This window comes from Perca flavescens, chromosome 5 (genome assembly GCF_004354835.1).
Source record: "Perca flavescens isolate YP-PL-M2 chromosome 5, PFLA_1.0, whole genome shotgun sequence".
NCBI lineage: Eukaryota > Metazoa > Chordata > Actinopteri > Perciformes > Percidae > Perca > Perca flavescens.
In genome coordinates, this window is record NC_041335.1 from 21,352,507 (window position 1) to 21,374,891 (window position 22,385).

The 22,385-nt window shown below is 38.5% G+C and overlaps 1 protein-coding gene across 2 annotated transcripts; it reads left to right on the plus strand.

The window, feature by feature from the left end:
* me2 (malic enzyme 2, NAD(+)-dependent, mitochondrial) lies at positions 1 to 22,084 on the plus strand. Of its 2 annotated transcripts, none has more exons than XM_028578161.1 (15): positions 1 to 180; positions 5,326 to 5,482; positions 13,285 to 13,418; positions 13,572 to 13,721; positions 14,217 to 14,292; positions 14,600 to 14,761; positions 14,850 to 15,063; positions 15,420 to 15,517; positions 16,536 to 16,649; positions 16,784 to 16,895; positions 17,150 to 17,292; positions 17,451 to 17,553; positions 17,809 to 17,879; positions 18,401 to 18,499; positions 18,859 to 22,084. In XM_028578161.1, exons 2-15 carry the CDS (start codon positions 5,369 to 5,371, stop codon positions 19,018 to 19,020), a joined length of 1,752 nt encoding a protein of 583 aa, XP_028433962.1. In that variant the 5' UTR covers positions 1 to 180; positions 5,326 to 5,368; the 3' UTR covers positions 19,021 to 22,084. The 2 variants fall into 2 exon arrangements, with proteins under 2 accessions (XP_028433962.1, XP_028433963.1); XM_028578162.1 differs by having other exon boundaries at positions 5,329 to 5,482.
* The last annotated feature ends 301 nt before the right edge of the window (positions 22,085 to 22,385 follow it).

Genomic DNA, 22,385 nt, shown 5'->3' on the forward strand with positions numbered 1-22,385 from the left:
GTTCTTCTACGCTGCGATCGATCCTTCCTCCACTCTGCTGGATCTGTGGCTGCAGTAGAAGGACAGACCAAGCGGTCAAATAATAGCAGTTATACAGCGAGCTCCAGGAGAAGTATGCTTTATAAAAAGTAGTAATCTGTCCAACGGAAGTGACCGCAGTATTTTACTATTTAAGAGCAGGTAAGCCGAGTCTTATTCTCTGAAAAAAGAAGTCTGAACTTCCCGTTTTTGTGCCAAGAATTACGTTAACGTTAGTGAGCGGGTGATCAGAATGAATGACAGCATGTAAATAATCATCGGGCTATCTGTTTCGCGTTGGTTGTAGTAGCTACTGTTTCACTTTTACAGACATTGGGATTGTGGGCATTTCTGTCGTTGACCCGTTCGCTGAAATGTGCTCAAATTACGATACAGCTTGCCTGGTCCGTTTATTTCTAAGCTAGCAGTTAGCTTCTTAGCTTGTGCAGTAACAGTTGTTAGCTGCATTTATTATTTAATTATTATTATGTATGTTTGTGGTGGAGGTTTCTTGACTAACTAATCAGGCAAGCTTACCACTAACAACAAGTTGAAGTTACTGTTATTTTGACATCGGATTTTTCTATGTAAAGGCAGGCCTAGTTGTTGCTTTGCCCTCCTCTTCCATCGCCAAACAGAAGATGGAAGTATAAACAGTTGTCTTTAATTTGATCAGCTAGCTATGCATTATGCAGTATGAGAGCTAGCTAGCTACGCCAAGACATAACTGATGTGACCATATGTTTTACTGTCCCTACTGTGGTTATTACATTTACTGCATATGTTAGTATGCAGCATAACAGCATATTAATAACAATCTCAAACAGTTTCTTCACTAAATAATTAGTTGAAATGTCATTTGATGTCAGTTTTTCCATATCTAACTGCTACAGTTAGATGGTCTTTGATATTCAATGGACAAGTATGTGTGTGTCAGAGAGAGGGAGAATAAAAACTATATCAGTAAAGCCACACCCAGCTGTGCAATAACGAATTAATGTATGTTTGTTTGTCTGCAGTTTGAGGTAATATGTAACATAAATATAACCAATACTCTTATATTGCTTTTGTTTTATACCAGTGTACTGTGATTCTGGTAAAAAATGTTAAAGTTTACACTTGAAAGCATGTGTGTAGGTGTCATTGATTGCTTGTTGCATAGTGTGCATAGGAGAGCACTGGCTTTCTGTTGTAAGTCATTTCCGGAATGAAACCTTTTATTATTATGACTAACTTTACTTCAGTCAATACAATTGTTTGCACAAATTATTTCTATATTGAGTGCTTTCCAAACGCAGTAATGTAAGACTTAATAGTCTGGATAGATAGATAGATAGATAGATACTTTATTAATTCTTTACAGGACAGTACAGTGCCACAGCAGCTTCAAGACAAACATAACACCACACATTTCCTCAAATATCTTCTATACCTAATAAGTTAAAATACAGTAAATAAATACTACTATCATAAGTGCATTATTTCTGTGCATAGATTGTGTCATGTTGGTGTGGTATGTGGTCATGTGGTACTTGTGACTGGTACTTAGATGGGTCAATTTCCATACTTGGCAAGATGTATTTGTGTGGAGATCTCAGCACAAGCATTGAATATCCAGTTCACTATAATTTTGATTAGCATTGAAGAAATCTAATTGCACATTTCTAGGTGGGTTGCATGCCTGCTTTTATGAGCTATTTGCTTAAACAGTTACAGTTACAAACTTGTTGTGGAAAGTGTCCAAGTCGTGCATCCACACTAGTTGTTCAAACACTGATACAAAGCTGGCTCGGGCATGCTGATGAAGTTTGGAAGGAAATTAAATGGGAAAAGGATTCAGTATCTCCACTGTATCAAATACTGACCTCATCAGGTGTGGGAATAACCAGAAAATATTCTTGTACAGTGTACAACACTGGAATTCACAGAGGCTGCATCAAGGCTTTTTCCCTCCTGATTATCAAATAAACAAGAGCATTAAAATGGCTCTTGATTGTTTGTGCTGCATACAGTCTGCCACTTTGACCCTGGCTTTGAGGCTTCTTTTTTCAAGGCAATGTTTCCAGCATATGAAGCTGTAAGCCAAGGCTCTGCCAGCTGGCTATGCTTGTAACTTCTTTTATCAGATATTTTGAGAGGTGATCACACCACAGTGTGCCTCTGAATCTGTTCTTCAACAACACATACGCAAATGGTCAATCACACCCATTGTTGACGAGTTATTAAAGGCCAGTGGTAATTTATAAACTGTTGTAGTTGCACATCAAAAGTAAACCAGCATAGTGTGATTCATTGGTTGGTATTGGCATACAACATAACTGTTGCAAGCACTATTTGATGTAGCATGTGAGTGGCATCTTGTTTGAATACTTTTTGAATACTAGAATATATTTGTGTATCTTATCTCCATTTATATGGTATTGTAGTTTTAAATGAGGGCGGTTATTGATAAAGTAGCAAGAATAGTGTAGTAAAGAAATGGAGGAGGGCAGAAAAATGTTGACAGCACAGATCAGTGCTGTTTGTTGAATTAACTGGCCCTAGGTCTGTTCTTTTGCCACCTGAGCTCAGCTGCATGCTGTTCCAGGCCACGAAATCATTCAAAGGAGTTGGCTCTCAAGCCTTTTTCCCTGTGTAATCGGCCTATAGGTTTAAAGTAATGTCATTTTCTCATATATCTTGTATTTCAATCAAAGCAAAATGCTACTTCTTTTAGCATTCTGCTAGTCTCGGCCACTAAACTACACGGAACTAAAATAGAAACTCCATGCGATAATGCTCACGTTGCTGTTCGCCACATAACTTGCTTACAGGTCCAGTTGCATTTCCTCTGGGTCAGGTCTTGACATTAAGGAAGGCGAAAAGGCATTTAGGTTGGATAATAGAATGATGCAAAACCACAACCAGAGCAGAAATAAGAGTGTATAACAGTTGGATTGAGAAATTATTCTGGCTACATTTCCTTTGTGGTCTGCTTTGCTATCTTGGTAATATGGGGATGTTTGAGCAATCTGCCCTTATTGGCATTCACATTTATATCACAAGATAGCATTATATCTATAGTATATGTGTGTGGCAATTTAAAGGAACACGCCGACTTGTTGGGAATTTAGCTTATTCACCGTAACCCCCAGAGTTAGACAAGTCGATACATACCCTTCTCATCTCCGTGCGTGTTGTAATGCTGTCTGACGGCTCCAGCTGCATCAGGCCAGCACAGAACATGCAGGTGAATGGTTCCAGCAATCCTACTGCTCCGAATAAGTGACAAAATAACGCCAACATGTTCCTATTTACGTGTTGTGATTTATAGAGTCACAGCGTGTACAAAAAACAACGTAACATGAGACACAGTCGTCTTCTAACTGTAAACAAACCGGGAACTATATTCTCAGGCGGAAGAATATAGTACTTGGGCGGAGTGATATGCTCGCAGCAAGCCTATCTGAGAATATAGTTCCCGGTTTGTTTACTGTCAGAAGACAGCTGTGTCTTATGTTACGTTGTTTTTTGTACACGCTGTGACTATACAAATCACAACATGTAAATAGGAACATGTTGGTGTTATTTAGTCACTTTTGTCACAATTGGGAGCAGTAGGCTAGTTGGAACCAGTTACCTGCAGGATCTGTGCTTGGCTAAGCTAACGCTGCAACCGTCAGGCAGCGTTACAGCACGCACGGAGATGAGAAGGGTATGTATCAACTTGTCTTACTCTGGGGGTTACGGTGAATAAGCTAAATTCACAATAAGTCGGCGTGTTCCTTTAAGGTTGTTCTTTCAGTCTGTTAGCTCTGAACGTTTGGTGGGAAGCCAACATTTACTTTCTGGGTTCATAGTCGAGGGCTGACCTTTTCCTGCAATAATTATCACGAGGGGGAAGCTGCTTAATTGTCTATAATTTAGAAAGGTACATCAGCATAGCTTTAACTGGCCTCATTCTGCATCCACCACAACAAATGCCCAACACAATATAGTTGCGAATCAGAGGTCACATGCATGACATAATAGCTCTTACAATGACTACTATTCCAGCCAGCAACAGCAGCTAAAAGTAAGCCAGGGGCCCTTGAGTAAAGTGAGTATGCAGCAATTGTTGTCAGTGTGGCATCATTTTAGGACATTCTGCCATCAGATACTGTTTTGCGTATTTATTTATAAGCTTGTTTTAACATCTTAACTCCTAAAAATTGTAGAAATAATTTAGCCTATAGGTATGCCCTGCAGATGACACATATAATTTGTGTGATTGTTAGTTGGTGTCCCAACCTATGATACATGTTAATCTGCCTGTCCTGTATTTTCCCTAACTGTCGACCGATGTCACCATGATTTCCTTGTTCTCTGTCTTTATGTGGAGCTCATTGTGAAAAGGATTATGACAATCTTCCAAAGCTTTGTTTCTCAGATCATGGTCTAAATCTCTTCTGTCCACATCCAGATTAATGACTAGCCACTGCTGTCAGCATTTGTAATCCTCGAGTGTTAGACTGTCCGTGCACACCAAGTGCATTTGTAGACTTCTGTGATTAAGTGTGTGTGTCAGTAAGCCGACAGTCTTCACTGCTGACAGCTTACTGTCATACTGTACTAAGGTACGATAAGGGTCTGATGATGTCAAATGTTCAAAGGTTGTGGCAGCGGTGCACTTCAGGTCTCAACTGTAAGAAAGAAACAAGAATAGCTTAACCTTAAAACAATACATTTTAACAACCCTTTGACACCAAAGAATCATGCCATGCATTCTCACCATAAACATTCAAATTGACTGGATTTTTATACTGTAGTCTTTTAATGTTGTGGGAAGCCAATAGAGCATCAAATTGATTAGTTGTCAACTATTAAATAAATCACCAGCTATTTTGATAATCAATTAATCGGTTTGAGTCATCTTCTGTGGAAAAAATAAATAAAAATTATCTGATTCCAGCTTCTTAAATGTGAATATTTTCTAGTCTCTCTGACAGTAAACTGTATATTGAGTTGTAGACAAAACAAGATATTTGAGCACGTTACCTTGGGTTTTGGGAAACACTAATCAAAATCTTTCAGTATTTTGTGACATCTCATAGACCAAACAACTAATCAATAATCAACTATGAAAATAATCATTAGCTAATGGTCCTATGGTAATACAAACTACTGAATATAAATGTTTTTGCACAAAGACATTCTAGTAATATTCAGCACCCTAGAACAGCTTCTTACTACAGCCAACTTTTGCAAATCAATTGTACAGTAATTTCACCAAGCAGGAAGACAAAGATCATGTCATTTTGTTCAATTTGTTATTCTTTCCTTTCTTAGCAGCTTTCCACCAGTGGACCTTACAGACCAGTGGTTGCCTACCATGTTGTCCAGTTTGAGGACAACCTGGTCCCTGAGGCCCTGTGTCTCTGTTTGCAGATGGGCACACACCAAAGAGAAGGGCAAGCCCCTCATGCTCAGCCCTCGCACCAACAAAGTGAGTGGATCTGTGTGTGTGTGTGTGTGTAATTGAAAAAGAGATAGTGGATAAACAGATGGCTTTATTAACATGTCTTGCATAATGTCAGTCCGTTTCTGCTAGATCATGCCAAATATGTAAAGTAGACAAAACTTTTTGTGTGTCGGAGTGGAAAATAATTTTAATGCATTTCAGAATTTCATAATATTCTTTATGTTGGATAAATAAATATCACAAATGTACTGCAAATCATAACTGGAGCATAAACTCAAATTATATATATTATACATATATACAGACCCTTTCCAAAAAATTAGAAAGTTTATTTATTTCCATAATTCCATTCAAAACGTTAAACTTCCATAGATTATAGATTCAGGGCCCACAACTTAAACGATTTCAAGTATTTAGTTGTTTATTTGTACATAATTTGGGCTTCCAGCTCATAAAACCCACGAAAACAGGATTTCAAAAAATTAGAATACTGTGAAAAAATCACCATAAGAAGGACTGGACTGTTGGCCAGTGGTCCAAGGTCCTCTTTTCCGATGAAAGTAAAGTGTGCCTTTCATTCGGGAATCAAAGTCCAAGGGTTTGGAGGAAGACGGGTGAGGAACAGAACCCAAGCTGCTTGAGGTCCAGTGTGAAATATCCACAGTCAGTCATGATTTGGGGTGCAATGTCCAGTGCAGGTGTTGGTAAACTCTGCTTTCTTAAATCCAAGGTCACTGCATCAGTCTACCATAAAGTTTTAGAGGACTTCATGATTCCTTCTGCTGAGGATCTGTATGGAGATGCAGATTTCATCTTCCAGCAGGACCTGGCCCCTGCCCATACTGCCAGAAGCACCAAAACCTGGTTTGATGCCCATGCTATCACAGTGCTTGACTGGCCAGCCAACTCGCCGGACCTAAACCCCATTGATAATCTATGGGGTATTATCAAGAGGAAAATGAGGGGCACCAGACCCAAAAACAAAGAAGAGCTGACAGCAACCATCAAGGAAATCTGGGCTTCCATAACTCCCAGGCAATGCCACAGGCTGATTGCCTCAATGCCACGGCGCATCGAGGCAGTGATTAAGGCAAAGGGATTCCCTACCAAGTATTGAAGATTGACGTATCGTTTGGAAAGTACCATATTTTGATTGATTTGATGTGATCCTAATTTTTTTTTTTTCTGCAAAAACTGAGAAGTAAATGGTGATTTCTTCACAGTATTCTAATTTTTTGAAATCCTGTTTTCGTGGGTTTTATGAGCTGGAAGCCCAAATTATGTACAAATAAACAACTAAATACTTGAAATCGTTTAAGTTGTGGGCCCTGAATCTATAATCTATGGAAGTTTAACGTTTTGAATGGAATTATGGAAATAAATAAACTTTTCCATGATATTCTAATTTTTTGGAAAGGGTCTGTACATACATACATACAGTGCCTTGCGAAAGTATTCGGCCCCCTTGAACTTTGACCTTTTGCCACATTTCAGGCTTCAAACAAAGATATAAAACTGTACTTTTTTGTGAAGAATCAACAAGTGGGACACAATCATGAAGTGGAACGAAATTTATTGGATATTTCAAACCTTTTTAACAAATAAAAAACTGAAAAATTGGGCGTGCAAAATTATTCAGCCCCCTTAAGTTAATACTTTGTAGCGCCACCTTTTGCTGCGATTACAGCTGTAAGTCGTTTGGGGTATGTCTCTATCAGTTTTGCACATCGAGACACTGAAATTTTTGCCCATTCCTCCTTTCAAAACAGGTCGAGCTCAGTGAGGTTGGATGGAGAGTGTTTGTGAACATCAGTTTTCAGTTCTTTCCACAGATTCTCGATTGGATTCAGGTCTGGACTTTGACTTGGCCATTCTAACACCTGGATATGTTTATTTGTGAACCACTCCATTGTAGATTTTGCTTTATGTTTTGGATCATTGTCTTGTTGGAAGACAAATCTCCGTCCCAGTCTCAGGTCTTTTGCAGACTCCATCAGGTTTTCTTCCAGAATGGTCCTGTATTTTGCTCCATCCATCTTCCCATCAATTTAAACCATCTTCCCTGTCTCTGCTGAAGAAAAGCAGGCCCAAACCATGATGCTGCCACCACCATGTTTGACAGTGGGGATGGTGTGTTGCTTTTACGCCAAACATAACGTTTTGCATTGTTGCCAAAAAGTTCGATTTTGGTTTCATCTGACCAGAGCACCTTCTTCCACATGTTTGGTGTGTCTCCCAGGTGGCTTGTAGCAAACTTTAAACAACACTTTTTATGGATATCTTTAAGAAATGGCTTTCTTCTTGCCATTCTTCCATAAAGGCCAGATTTGTGCAGTATATGACTGATTGTTGTCCTATGGACAGAGTCTCCCACCTTGGCTGCATCTCTGATCAGTCTTCTCCTTGTATGAGCTGAAAGTTTAGAGGGACGGCTGGGTCTTCGTAGATTTGCAGTGGTCTGATACTCCTTCCATTTCAATATTATCGCTTGCACAGTGCTCCTTGGGATGTTTAAAGCTAGGGAAATCTTTTTTTATCCAAATCCGGCTTTAAACTTCTCCACAACAGTATCTCAGACCTGCCTGGTGTGTTCCTTGTTCTTCATGATGCTCTCTGCGCTTTAAACGGACCTCTGAGACTATCACAGAGCAGGTGCATTTATACGGAGACTTAATTACACAGCGGTGGATTCTATTTATCATCATTAGTCATTTAGGTCAACATTGGATCATTCAGAGATCCTCACTGAACTTCTGGAGAGAGTTTGCTGCACTGAAAGTAAAGGGGCTGAATAATTTTGCACGCCCAATTTTTCAGTTTTTTATTTGTTAAAAAGGTTTCAAATATCCAATAAATTTCGTTCCACTTCATGATTGTGTCCCATTTGTTGTTGATTCTTCACAAAAAATTACAGTTTTATATTTTTATATTTAAAGCCTGAAATGTGGCAAAAGGTCGAAAAGTTCAAGGGGGCCGAATACTTTCGCAAGGCACTGTGTAAATATATGTATGTATGTATGTATGTATGTGTGTGTATATTTGTTTCTACTTAAGAAAACCTTCTCCTTTTGTTAACAATGGTTAGTTTTTCTTATATCTCTTCCTTTAATTTTAAGGTCCCTTATCCAAGTCTTTTTTTTTCAGTCTTTCAATCCTCTGATACTCAAATGATCTTCAAAGCGTGATGTTTCTCCAAGAAGTAGAATATGTAACAACCACGAAATACAAAGTAACTGATTGCTTTTGCTGAAAAACTAGAAAAACTTTTTCCAGCACTTGTCTGGTGGTTGCTTTTAATTTTCCTCTGCTAATTGACTTGTCCTAGCTTCTAACACTTGCTTTAAATTGAGACCTTAAGGGGATGGTTCTCAGGCATTTAGGAAGCTAAAAAAATTTATCATGTCATTTTTATCAATCCAAAGCCGCTGTACTTGTTTTTGAATTTTTTAAATACTGGAACCAGGACAACAAATATAAGTGAATAAAACTGAAATCAAATGTTCCAATTTCTAAATAGTTTCCTAACTAAGGACATCATTATTGATATTTAACCTAACATGATATTTTTCTGAACCCTTTGCTTTCTAGACTTCTAGTAAAGTGCTAAATTGCTTCCAAAATCTCAGATGAAAAGCACACACCTGACCACACCCAGCATCACTCTTAATAAAAAGCCGTTGCACTGTAATCCACACCCAAGAGTGATGCTAGGTGTGGTCAGACATGTTAAATCGGGGCCAAAACCATCTCACTTTGGCCAGTTTTTTTTTCTGCACTGCAAAGGCTTGTAACTTTTAAACAACTTTTCAGCTGCTGTAAGTTGCTCTGTAATGTATATTTACTACCCAATACAAATATATATACCACATTGTTTGGTGTCTTGCATTTGACATTCATGCTGTAAATTGTTTGGCTGGCAGGGGTTTCTTGTCTTCTTTTTCCAGCTTCTGAAAGCTACAAATGACATTTGAAACATGAGACTGTAACTGCTTGAAGTGACAGGGTCTCACTCTGTGCAGGCTATGCTAAATGTAGCCTTTACTACACATGTTGTGCTAAATATAAACATTCCAACCTACACAAATCTCAGGGTCCAGATGGCATTAGCTGTTAGGTCTTGTGGTCATGTGTTGATTCACTAGTATTTCCTTTCCAAAGGCTGTTTCAACGCTCACTGGAAACAGGGGCAGTCCCTGACCTGTGGAAGCGGTCTCTAATTGTACCTGTGCCCAAAAACAATAGGCCTAAAGAGATGAATGACCTGTGACCTGTTGGCCTAACCTCAGTACATATGAAGTGCTTTGAGAAGATAGTGTTAAAACAACTCCCCACTCAAGTCTCACCATTCTTGGATTCTTATCCGTTTGTGTACCAGCCAGATAGGGGTGTCATTGTAATGTCCGCTAGCATACAGGCTAACTATAGCTAGCTTTGTGTGTAACGTAACACAAACCCACCCATCTCAGAGGAGCGAAGCTCAATATTTCATTCAATAAATTATGGTACAAAAGGAGCACTAACGCCACAGGTCTTATGTTGACAATGTGGACGCAGATATAGGAAACTCCGAAGGCAGTCGTAATATTTACCTAGCAGGCTAGGCTAACGCTGTTGCACTAACGTTAGCAAACATCGGCGTAGCGTTAGCTAGCTGTCTAAACTTGTGAAAAGCCGAACAACATCCCCATCCAAGCTGTGTTTCACTTTCCCTCCAATATTATTATGAACATAATAAAGACACCTGGACTCGGTCGAGACCAAAAGCCATATGACTATAGCAAGATCACAAGCTAACGCTAACGCTAGCATAAGGCATGGCTAACTTCAAACTTTATTCATTTCTAAAGCAGTGTTAGAACTTTTTTGACAGCATGGTACACATTAATGATGGTATTACTACATTTGTCCTATGTAAGTTGATATATCGAAGAGAGAAATTGACATTTACCTCACACAATAATGAACAGCTCCCATACTTTTCACCTTTTTGGTTCACAGGGGGACGCTTCCCTGTCTTTCATTGCAGCCAAACGCGCAACAGTTGGGCATTTTTCAGTGATTTAGGTCATTTTTTTAATAATTTATTACATTTTTCCACTATTCCCTGCACTATGTCAATGGGAATCAGATGAATGTTGGTATCAAACATGGAGCCCACGAAACATGTGACCACCTCGGAACCAATCGCATAACGCGATAGCTCAGAACATTCGATTCCCTAGTTGGCCACACTCTCTATATAAAGGGCGCTAAGCCTGGCCTTGAAGGGGACCTACGTCACAGCACGTTGCATTTCCGACACGCCGCTCTCTGTTTACATTAATTTCCCACCACGAGCACACAGCAACACAAATCAACAGAGAACTCTGTAATGAAACATTATCTAACAAGTTTATTGAAGTGGCTCTGCTGTAAAGGCTAACGGTGCTCGGTTAGCACAATGACATCATGTTAGAAAGAAGAGCCAAAACAATTTGTCAAAAAATAAAGTAACAAAAGTGTTAGCCACAATGCTAACGACATTGATAACTAAGCCAAACGGTGCTGTCACTGCTGCAAATCCAAAATACTTCCACATTGGCGAGTTCACTGAAAGAGGATGGGGTTCAAGTTCTGTCGATGTGTCTCCTGCAGTTGCAGTTGCCATGCTATCTTTTGACTGACTCTAGCTAAGTTAGAGGAGTTTTTTTTTTTTCGCTTGACAAGCCGACCGGATGTGACAAGGGGGCGTGGCAGCATCAACATTTCCATTTTTTATTTTTGAAGTTCGAGATTGTGACTTAATTTCGGTCGATTTCAAATTAAATTCGAAATTGTGACACCCTTACAGCCATAGCAGGGGGTTGAGGATGCATTGCTGACAATGACCAACAGTTTATATGAACATCTTGAACAACCCAACAGCTTGGTGAAGATTGTATTTGTTGATTTTATCAGTACTTCTAACACTATTGAGCACAGCCATCTGCTGGTGGGCAAGCTGATGGAGTTTGGGGTTAATTATAGGCTTATTTTGTGGATTAATGATTTTCTTTTGAAGCGAATCCAGCAGGTTAGATTTAACACAGCTGTTTCCTTCCCTAAATCTATAAATACGGGGGCCCCACAGGGCTGTGTTTTGTCTCCAATATTGACACGCTGTATTCGAACGAGTGTCGAGCTTCAGTCTCCACACTTTTCAAGTATGCAGATGACTTGGTGGGGTTCCTAAAGTCTGATAAATCATCTCTGAGTGGTTTTGAGGAAGAGGTAGGGAACTTTATTCAGTGGTGTTCAGACTATTTCCTTAGTTTGTGTGTGTGTGTGTGTGTGTGTGTGTGTGTGTGTGTGTGTGTGTGTGTGTGTGTGTGTGTGTGTGTGTGTGTGTGTGTGTGTGTGTGTGTGTGTGTGTGTGTGTGTGTGAGAGTGTGAGAGAAATAGTGGATTCAATTTCTGTTCACATTCTCAGGGATCATGTAGCCCACTGCACATTGTAGTGAGTGTGTGTGTGTGTGTGTGTGTGTGTGTGTGTATGATGAGGGTTATTACTGAACAGTAAAGGTCTTAGTGTTGTAGAAATGCATTGTTTATTACATTACACTGTCAGCAAGATTGTGATTGTTATACAATACAATTTGTTTCAGTTCACTTCAACCGAAAAATTATAGGCTATAGAGATACATATATTTTTGAGCCCTCGCAAAATAAACAAAATAAATGCTTAAAAGCAATTTGAACAAACAAAGAGACGTTTAAACATTCAGTTCCAGGTAAAAGGAGAAAAACTAAAGCTAGATATGAGAGGTTTGCAGCATGTTGCATTATGTTAACAGGAAGGAGTCCCAGAGCTGTGTGAAGTGAAATGCTCCATCAGCATGACTCAGGATTTTGCTAGGGGAGCCCCCAGCATTCATCACTCTCAGAATATTTAACCCCTTCCCCAGCCCCAGACATTATGGCTTCCATGTGTTAAGCCCATATTCAGAGATGGGTTGGTAAACCAACATAAACTGCAGGATCACGAAGACACGTTGTGTCCCTCCTCCCCATCCTCTTTTTTTATACAGGGGGTGTTTTTGCCGCTACGCCTCCTTATTGGCTTATTTGAGGCTACTCCCTCTCTTACCTCTTTTCCTTCCTTTCAGCTGGTCTGCCCCTTTCACTCAGCTGTCTTTTTGTCTTGCCTTTTCCTTTTAAGAGTCAATAGGTTAGCCCAGTCTCAAAAGTCTGGTGAGTGGCCAGTGGACTAGTGCTAGTCATATGTTTGTGACTATCAATGTTCCCACCTTTCATGCTGTTTTGAGACATTTTATTATTGTTTATTATATTATTTATGAGTCGCTTAACAAAAATATTTGTTCAAAAATATTTATTATTGTGGCTTTGGCTGACCCCACACAGAGTGACACAAGGTACACATTTGAACAAATGTGTTTTAATCACTTAGATCTGATGAAATTCAATCTTTTTGTCTTGTCCGTGTTGTTGTTTTGCATGTTTTTGTACTGATATGGACCCATGTGTCTGAAATAAAGTTGAATTGAATTATATATGTGGACTTAACAGAAGTCTTAATTAGAAATACTAGAAAAGTACACTTGTCTCTTTGCGAGAAGAGTTCAGAAGTTCAGAGTTGAAAATGTTAGTGTGAAAACATGACATACTTTACATATTTGCACAACCACAGTACACTATTTTAAAACGTAAATATTTTCATGTTTTAAAACCTGTTGAACTCTTAAGTATTAAAGTTGTTCTCTAACTAAATGAGTAGTTGACATAAGTTGGATACCTACATTCTCTTAGTCTCCCACCTCACTCCTCTCTCTTTCTTTGTTTTTCCCCAGGGCATGGCCTTCTCTCTACCGGAGCGACAGATTTTAGGAATACATGGTCTGTTGCCTCCCAAAGTGGAGACTCAGGACATTCAGGCCATGCGCTTTCAGAATAATCTAAAGAAGATGACTGATCCCCTACAGAAGTAAGGACACATTTTGCTTAAAGCACCTGGAAAGTACGCACACAGTATGCTTTGAGGCATTCGTTAGTAATCATATGTTTATCTGAAATATTCCCCTCTATATGGTTTAACTTTTCCTCTCTCTTTCCTCATTTTTCTTCCTTTTCCATACAGGTACATCTACTTGATGGGTATCCAGGAAAGGAATGAGAAGCTTTTCTATAGGGTGTTGATGGAAGACATAGAGGAATTGATGCCAATTGTCTACACTCCCACTGTAGGATTGGCCTGCACACAATATGGACACATCTTTAGAAGACCCAAGTAAGCATGCAGTAAAGCTGGCTGACTGAGCCTTTAATGTAGGTTTTACTTTGTTTACAGACATACTGTGCCTGTTTGGTTTAATTTGATTTATTTAATTGTAAGAGAGTGCCTTACATATGATAAAAGGACATCAAATACAATTGAAGATAAAAACACAATAAAGTCCAAGACTTATTTCCATTGTGGTCCTCAACACACATTGTTGCACTCTCAGGAATTAAGACTGAGTAGAAGAAAATTGAACTTAAAGCCTATAGTCTACACTGCTTTAGGCCTGATGTGCACAAAATCCATCCTAATATAGGCTTTTACTGGAGCTGTTGATATTCTTAAAAAGGTGAACGGGTGTTAAATTTGTGTCAACACCTTGACTAAAATAATGTAAAAGATGTTATTGTACTGGAGATATCCTTTGTCTCACTGTTTTGTAGTAAATTGAATCGTACAGTGATGGTTAAAGTAGTCAACTCATCATCATGTTTCTCTCACAAGAGGTTTGTTCATCTCCATTCTGGACAAAGGACACATCCGTTCCATCCTGGACAACTGGCCAGAGACTGATGTTGCAGTGAGTACCTGAATATCCCCTCACAGTACACCACTTAAGCTAATATCTATATTACAGTGTAAAAGAGACTCCTAGGGAGGTTCATCGCTCTTAAACCCACAGACAGAAATAAATAGAAATAGTGAAGAAAAAAAGAAAACAAAAGAAACTCATATGGAGATCGTCACTATGAATAGATGGAAATCAGAGTTATAATTATCACAGTAAAATTTAGGGAACGTTTTTTTTACCTTGCTTGTATTTTGCTTGTAAAATGTTAATCTGCAGTTTTGCTGACTAATGTACTTATTTTCCCCCTCCTCTGTAGGCAGTAGTAGTAACTGATGGAGAACGTATTTTAGGATTAGGGGATCTGGGTGTTTATGGAATGGGCATCCCTGTCGGAAAACTTTGCCTGTACACTGCATGTGCCGGCATTAGACCTGAAAGTTGTCTGCCTGTGGTGATAGATGTTGGCACAAACAATGAGGTAAGAAAGTTGTGTGTATATTTCTCTATACTGTATGCATGTATGTGTACACCTCATCATCCTTCATGTGTTTGCCCTTGCCAATCAGACTCTCCTCAGGGATCCGCTGTACATGGGGCTGTACCAGGAGCGAGATCAGTCTCAAGCCTACGATGATCTGATTGATGAGTTCATGGAAGCTGTGGTGGACAAATACGGGCAGGACACACTGATCCAATTTGAGGACTTTGGGAACCACAATGCCTTCCGCTTCCTTAGAAAGTACAGGGAGAAGTACTGCACCTTCAACGATGATATCCAAGGTTCACAAATAACCCTTCACACAACACTTGGGATTTGTACTTGTTGTCATAGTGCCATAAAGTTTACCCATTCAATGAAAAGCAACAACTGAATTTAGTACAGTTCCGTTGGTGTTAAAGAACCATTGCTTGTTTCAGCCCATCACTGCAAATTATTAGTCTTTATTTTCTACCTTAAAGCCAACAGTTGGTTTCTTTTCATTTCATCAAATCCAAAAGGCTGAACAACAAGCACAACATAACTTGAAAAACATCACTAATTGAACCCTCCTACATTTAAACAAATGGTAATTGATCTGTTCTCTTTAAGGCAGAGATGTTGTTGTTTACTGTTGGGCTCTTCTGCATGTTTCCAGGCACTGCATCTGTAGCCCTTGCTGGTCTGTTAGCAGCCCAGAGAGCCATTGGCAAACCCATCACTGAACATCGGGTGCTTTTTCTGGGAGCTGGAGAGGTAAAATAATATTTATCCATTAATCAAATTAAGTTCTTTTCGGTTAGGTTATTTTTTTTTTTCTCTCTCCAATGTTTCCATATATCAAAATAATTTGGATGTTTTTTGATCATGCACAACAAAGCAAAACATGCAAGAAATAACCCCCCTTCCAATACCATGGATAGAGCCACTCGGCCAGGCATGCCAAAGCGCTTATTTATGAACTTCACTATCCATTTGAAAATAATCTCAAAATGAAATAGAATGTGTCAACGTAAAACACAACGCTTTCAAGCCGGGGAGTGGAGTTCACTTTGCGGCGAAGACAAAATACTTTCATCCAGGAAACGCTTGTTCGTTCCTCGGTAGTGTTTTAACCACAATCTTTTTCCTAAACCTAACTATACGTCTGGGTGCCTAAACTTAACTTCCGTCGCCGCCACATGACGCTCACCTTTTCTCGGCAAAATTCAACTTCCGTGGCCCCTGAAAGGACCGTCATCTGGCGGTGCCTGTACCCGGCTCACAGTCACTTATTGGCGGCTAAACTCAACTACCAACTTCCGCTTGGATTTTATCCTTCTATCGCATCTGTTCACGTTACAGCGCTTAACTTGAAAGTTGAAATTACGTCTATTTTAGGTATATAACATATGGTCTATTGGTGAAGTAGAATTCATCACTTTAAGGGTGTGGGGATACATTTTGTCCCCAACGGGGATAAACCTAATTCAGCATAGGCAGGGATATGTAGACCAGAAAGGGGGAAATCCCACACATCCCTCCCCCCTGCAAATCACACCCTGCCCCTACTTACCACATCTGGTAATACCAAAGACATGATAGTCCAACATTTCAAGAACTTAAAATAATTGAAACAGTGCTCAACAATGACCAAAACCTTTCTTGGGAAAAGGTGGATTTTCTTAGGCATCGTAGGCATTGTCTTATTAGAAAATAAGGTTTAAAGTTGTATTAAGGATACACTGTCTAAGTACTTTGAAAATGTAACTTTGTGCAATTATTTCCTCCTTAGGCTGCCCTTGGTATTGCCAATCTGATTGTCATGGCCATGATGGAGAAGGGGATGACCCAAGCTGAGGCCAGAAATAAGATCTGGATGTACGATAAACATGGCTTACTAGTAAAGGTTAGTCTGTTTGACAAAGACCTCAACAACCAGAACATACTGTATGTCATATGCCTGTGTGGCTTACTGCCTGGCTCACTGTATAATTGGTGAACAGAGGTTTTCTTCTGTATTGATGTTTTTGTTGCCACCAGGGAAGACCTCAGGAAACCGACTCTAACCAAGAGGCATTTGTCCATGACAGTCCAGGTACTGTACAGAGCTTCCTAGATGCTGTCAACACCATCAGACCCACAGCTATCATTGGTAAGGAACAACTTATTTTCTGTACTGAAATTTCTTGTAACTGTGAAGCCTCGCAGTACAGTTTGGAATATGCATTTTTAAGTTTTAGTCGTTAAAATTAACAAATTAATTCATAATGCTCTTATGATATGTTATGATATGTTTCATTTTATCCAAGCAGGAGATTCGATCCCAATTGAATAACTATATTTTATATTTAGGCTATTTATTATTCATTCAATCATTAAATCTAAGTTTCTCTTTTCTTCTTCCAGGTGTGTCAGGAGCTGGACGTCTGTTCACCCATGATGTCATCAAGGCCATGGGAACCCTGAACGAACGACCAATCATCTTTGCCCTCAGCAACCCAACCAATAAAGCAGAGTGCACAGCAGAGGACGCCTACACACTCACTGATGTACACAGTTCTTTCTTCTTTCCTTGTCCTTTGCTTCTTTTTTACTAACTCTGAAATGCAATTTAGAGTTCCTATGCTGCCAAATCGCTCTCCTTGTTATTATCCTTTCTTTTTCCCCTATCATCACCCTTTTACTTTTTTGTTTCTTTGTTCCACAGGGTAGATGTCTTTTTGCCAGTGGCAGTCCATTCGGTCCAGTGACTCTGAGTGATGGCCGCGTCATCACTCCTGGACAAGGAAACAACGCCTACATCTTTCCAGGTGAAAGAAAATAGATAGAATAGAAAATTCATAATTTATATTAATGAGAGAGTATGGATTATGTACAGATTCCCTCGACATACAAGATGACTATATAACTATATAACTATGACTATATAATAACTTACAGGGTCAAGAAGAAACCAAAGCTTAGCCTTTGCACAATGTCTGCACTATGGGGAGACTTATTGACAATACACAAAATGCAAAAAGTGAAGTCAGTGTGTTTTAAAACATACTGTATGTGCATTTCAGGTGTGGCCTTGGCTGTGATCCTGAGTGGAGTGAGACATATCAGTGACACCGTATTCTTAGAGGCTGCTAAGGTCTGAAGTCATTACTAAGTATTTCTCAGTCTCTTCTTTAAACTTGCTGATTTTCATCTTTACCTTTTCTCGAATCCATCCTGCACTTCTTTGCTGACTCTGTCATGTATGCATACGCTCTAGACTAACAGCTAACAGATACATAGGTTATAAAAGGCTGATCCTGCTTCGCACTTTTTCTATCTGTCTTCCCAAGATGATATCTTGCCAGCATTCCTTGTTCAATATTGAAATATGTTGCATGAAGAAGACACTGTTATTTGCATGTATGTAATATACATATGAGTAGTGGTTGTTTGGTCATTTCTGTCACTTGATCTAACGCTTCTTATTTTTCTTATATCTTGTTATTCTTATTTTGTCTTATTCAAAAGCACATATTATATTTATTACTTGACACTTGTGTGATGGCAAACTGTATAAGGAGCAAATAATAGTAGTAGTTTTTATGTCTTTTTTTTTTTTTTTTCGACCCCAGAATTTCATCTTTAGCTTAAAAGTGTTTGTATACTCCTTTCCAGACCCTTGCAGAGCAGCTTACAGATAAAGAGCTCGAAGAAGGCAGACTCTATCCTCCTCTCTCCAACATCAGAGAGGTCTCTGTCCGGATGGCTGTCAAGGCAAGTCTCCTGAAAATGACAATTTCTCTTAATGACAATACCAAAGGCCCCAACCTTGGCTGAATATTTCTGATATTGATAAACATGTGAATGTGAGTCCAAACCTTACCTGGTCCTGCCTAACTTTAACCTCCTCTATCATCATCATCTGATTTTCATAATCCATGACCATGACCCAGTTCCACCACAGCCTGACAAACATAGTAAGCTGTAACCTTAAGCTAGTTAGCTCTTTGGTTGTACTAACGTTTGGTCAGTTTATCTTCCATTTGTCTGCAAAGTACTTGCATCTGTGTGTTTTATTTGTGTTTACCTCTCAGTATTAGTCAATGCTAAACCTTCTTTTTTTTCTGCTATAGGTGGTGGAGTTTGTCTATTCTAACGGCATGGCGTTTCACTACCCCGAGCCTGTGGACAAGGATAGTTTTGTACGGGCTACTATGTGGGACACCCAATACGACTCCTTCTTGCCAGACACCTATGACTGGCCAGCTGTCAGCTTCAGCCCCAAGACTAACTAAAAGTACACCAGACCCCCACTCTGCCCTTTGTTTTCCGCTCAATTCTTAATCGCAGAGCTTTTGAGATTATCATAATTTCTTAGTGCAAACATGTGCTCATGAAAAAAGGCAGTAGAAGTCCATTACTGCTACCCTGGTACTGCATTTGCATTAAACCAGCTTTATTAGATCTGTGAAAAGGTAGAGTGGAAAATGGCATTTGAAAGAGGATATTTGAATGGAAATGGCTATTTTATACTTCATATCCCAGTTCTTTATCACCTCTGCATCACATGTAAACCTGCACAGTACCTGGAGTGCCACCTGGTGGTGGGAAAAGGCAGTGTGGAAATCTGGTTTCATTGTTGAAACTTTGAGATACATTTTAATTTGTTTATCCTGTTTTGAAAAGAAAATAACAGACATAACAATGCGTAAATTACCACAATAAATTGTGATTGTTATGTCCTAAAACATCAAACTTTCACCCAACAATTTGAACGCTAATTAGATTGCGCTGAATAGTAATAAACCAAACACTCTACACTGTGCCTCTGCTTAAGGTTAAGCTGGGTTTTTACAAGTAGAAATGACTCCATGATTTGTTTTGTTTTTGTGTTATCATCCACTATCTTTCTTTTTAGTCAGAAATGACCTGGAAATAAGTGGGTGCCATGCTAATCAAATGCCATACACATACATAATATAGAATACTATTGTCTTTTTAACCAATTTTAAAAGTTACTCACTCCATATTTTATGTATTGATGATCCTAATTTGATGCAAAACAGTTGTTTTATACACTCCTGATGCAGAGCTTAGCTAGCACTTACTACTACTTTGACTATATGTAGCTACCTAGAGATTGCCGAACTAAATGCCCGGTTATTAACATGAACAACTAAAGAAAGACCTTGAAAATGATGATGAGATCTTATGAAGGGAAATTTAATAAAAAATTATATCTAAAAACGCTCGGGGGGGGACATCCACTCAAGCATTTCATTTGTTTGAATGCTTTTGTCACATTGTATTTATTTCTCCGAATTTATTTTGTTTTAATTTCTGCGTTTGTATTTAGATGTTTTGCCCACATGCTGTATATTCCTCAGACAACCTGTCATGAACACTCCTTTAATAAATTGTGGTAAGAAAAAGAACATCCCTAAAAATGAACCCTATTGCTGAATTGTGACAAATTGAATACAAGCTATACCCTAAATATTTAAGGAAACAATATGCAGTATCAAATTGTTGGATAAACATTTTTTTTTTCTATTTTAATTATATTTTGTGTACTATACATACACTTGTGTAGAAACCGAGACTGTCTACTGAAAGTGTTTATAAAGTTGTGTTAAGTACATCCACTGGTGTTTTTCAGATTGGTCTGCGGGTTTCATTCCTTGGAACATATTCAACAAATACTAGGCTTTACTGTTGTGGTCTACCTTGAGCATTACTAATAACTGATAACACTAACAGTCCTATTAGCTCAGACAAGAAAGAGAAATAAAAACTATCTTAGGCTAGTGTATGTGTATAGCACCTTTCAATGAGGCAATCCAAAGTGCTGTAGTCTGAGTCATAAATAAGTAAATAAATAAGTAAAATTAAATAGCAGATAAAAATAAGCTAAAATAGAATAAGAGAGATTACAGTCTAGTGCAAGATATGAATAAATAGTACTACATGTAATTTCATAAACGCAGTGGCAAACAGAAAAGTCCCAAGTGTTAATTTAATCAAACAAGGAGCAGACCTCAAGTTCTCTAGAAGTTTAAGTTCCACATATGTGGTGTTTGATGCATGAGCGATTCAAAAATTGTATTATTGGCATAGTAAGAAAGTGACCCAAACAGCCAGCTGCCCGCCATCTTGAAATTGAAATCTTGACCTTTTTAATACAGTAGTTTCACTATATTCTGGGGAATAAAAAAGGTTTCTGCTCATTCATGTTAATGTCCCAAAACAATCCTGGCACTGTTAAGGCGTAATGCTGCCTACAAGATAATCATTGCTACTGACAATATATATTTGTTATGAAGAAACCGAGCAATGCTAGAGCATTTTGGGATCACAGTGATCTCCTAACAGCTATACATTTTAATAGTCACAGTTAGAGAGTTAGAGACGCACAACCTTCTCAAGATCAAAACATGCATTTCTCAAAGTAAGCTAAGCATCAACTATATTCCAGTTCTATTTTCCTAATATTTCACATCTATGTGTCTATGCCATCTACAGTGTGATATACTGCGCTTACAGTATCTCAATCAATCAATTTATTTAAAAATTTAAATAATTTAGTTAAAATGATATAAAATACAATTTCAAATAAATGTAATCCTCTCAGTGAGACATAGTACTGACAGTAAACCTTCCAAGGTTGTTTATAAGATCTTTATATTTTGCTCTGTGCTCCGACAGACCAATGCAGTCTATCGTAGTGATTAAGCCAAAGAACAAAAATTATGTTTAATGTAAAATGTGAGAATTGAGAAACTGTATATGGTCAATATACAGTGGACACAAACATACACACACCCTAACAGCTAAAATGTGTTTAAGTCTGGTTTTAATGTAACTGGTTCATTTTAGTCTATTTCATTCATATGTATTTTGTATATGTATTCGTATATTGCTCACAGCACTGAATAAAAAAAAGCTGTTTCGTTAAAAATTATGTAATTGTGTAGTATTCAGTGAGCAGCTTTTCCTTTGATAGACTGTGCAGCTTCAGGTTGTGAACACATTATACAGGCAACGTTTTGTACTCAAACATTTTACTATAGTTGTATTTAAAAGAAACTATTGAGAAACAGTTTAACCTCAGTAAGTGTTGGCTCATGTGTCTATCCAATTGTTATTACTGACCGTAATCGTCCATTATGAGTTTTTACTGTGTTCCGTAAGAATGTGTTTTGCTCATGTGATTCTTGTCGACTCCATAAGGTAACTCCATATTTCATTGAAGTGTGCCTTCAAGTCTGTGTTTCTGAAGTTTATTTTTGTTAAATATTAATATTGCCTTTTTCTGTTCTGCTGTTAAAAGTGCAGAATAAAATCAGTTTTTATACTGGCTCCTTTGGCTGCTGATTTTTAATTTGCAAATGTTTTCTGTGACTGACCAACTTTATTCATTCAAATTAGTTTTGTTTTCGCTGATGTTTTATTTGTTTCAATCCAGTTATAGTCTGTATGTATGGTATTTATGTTAAGACCAATTAATTGCTTTGAACCCATGAGAAATGTCACTGCAATAAAGCGGGAGATGTCAAGACAAGCAGATGAGTTTCAAAAAAGTTTTTAAACGTTTGATGCAACTGAGATGTGCGTTTCAGTAAGCTCTAAACTTTCAAATGAAACAAACTAATATACTGTA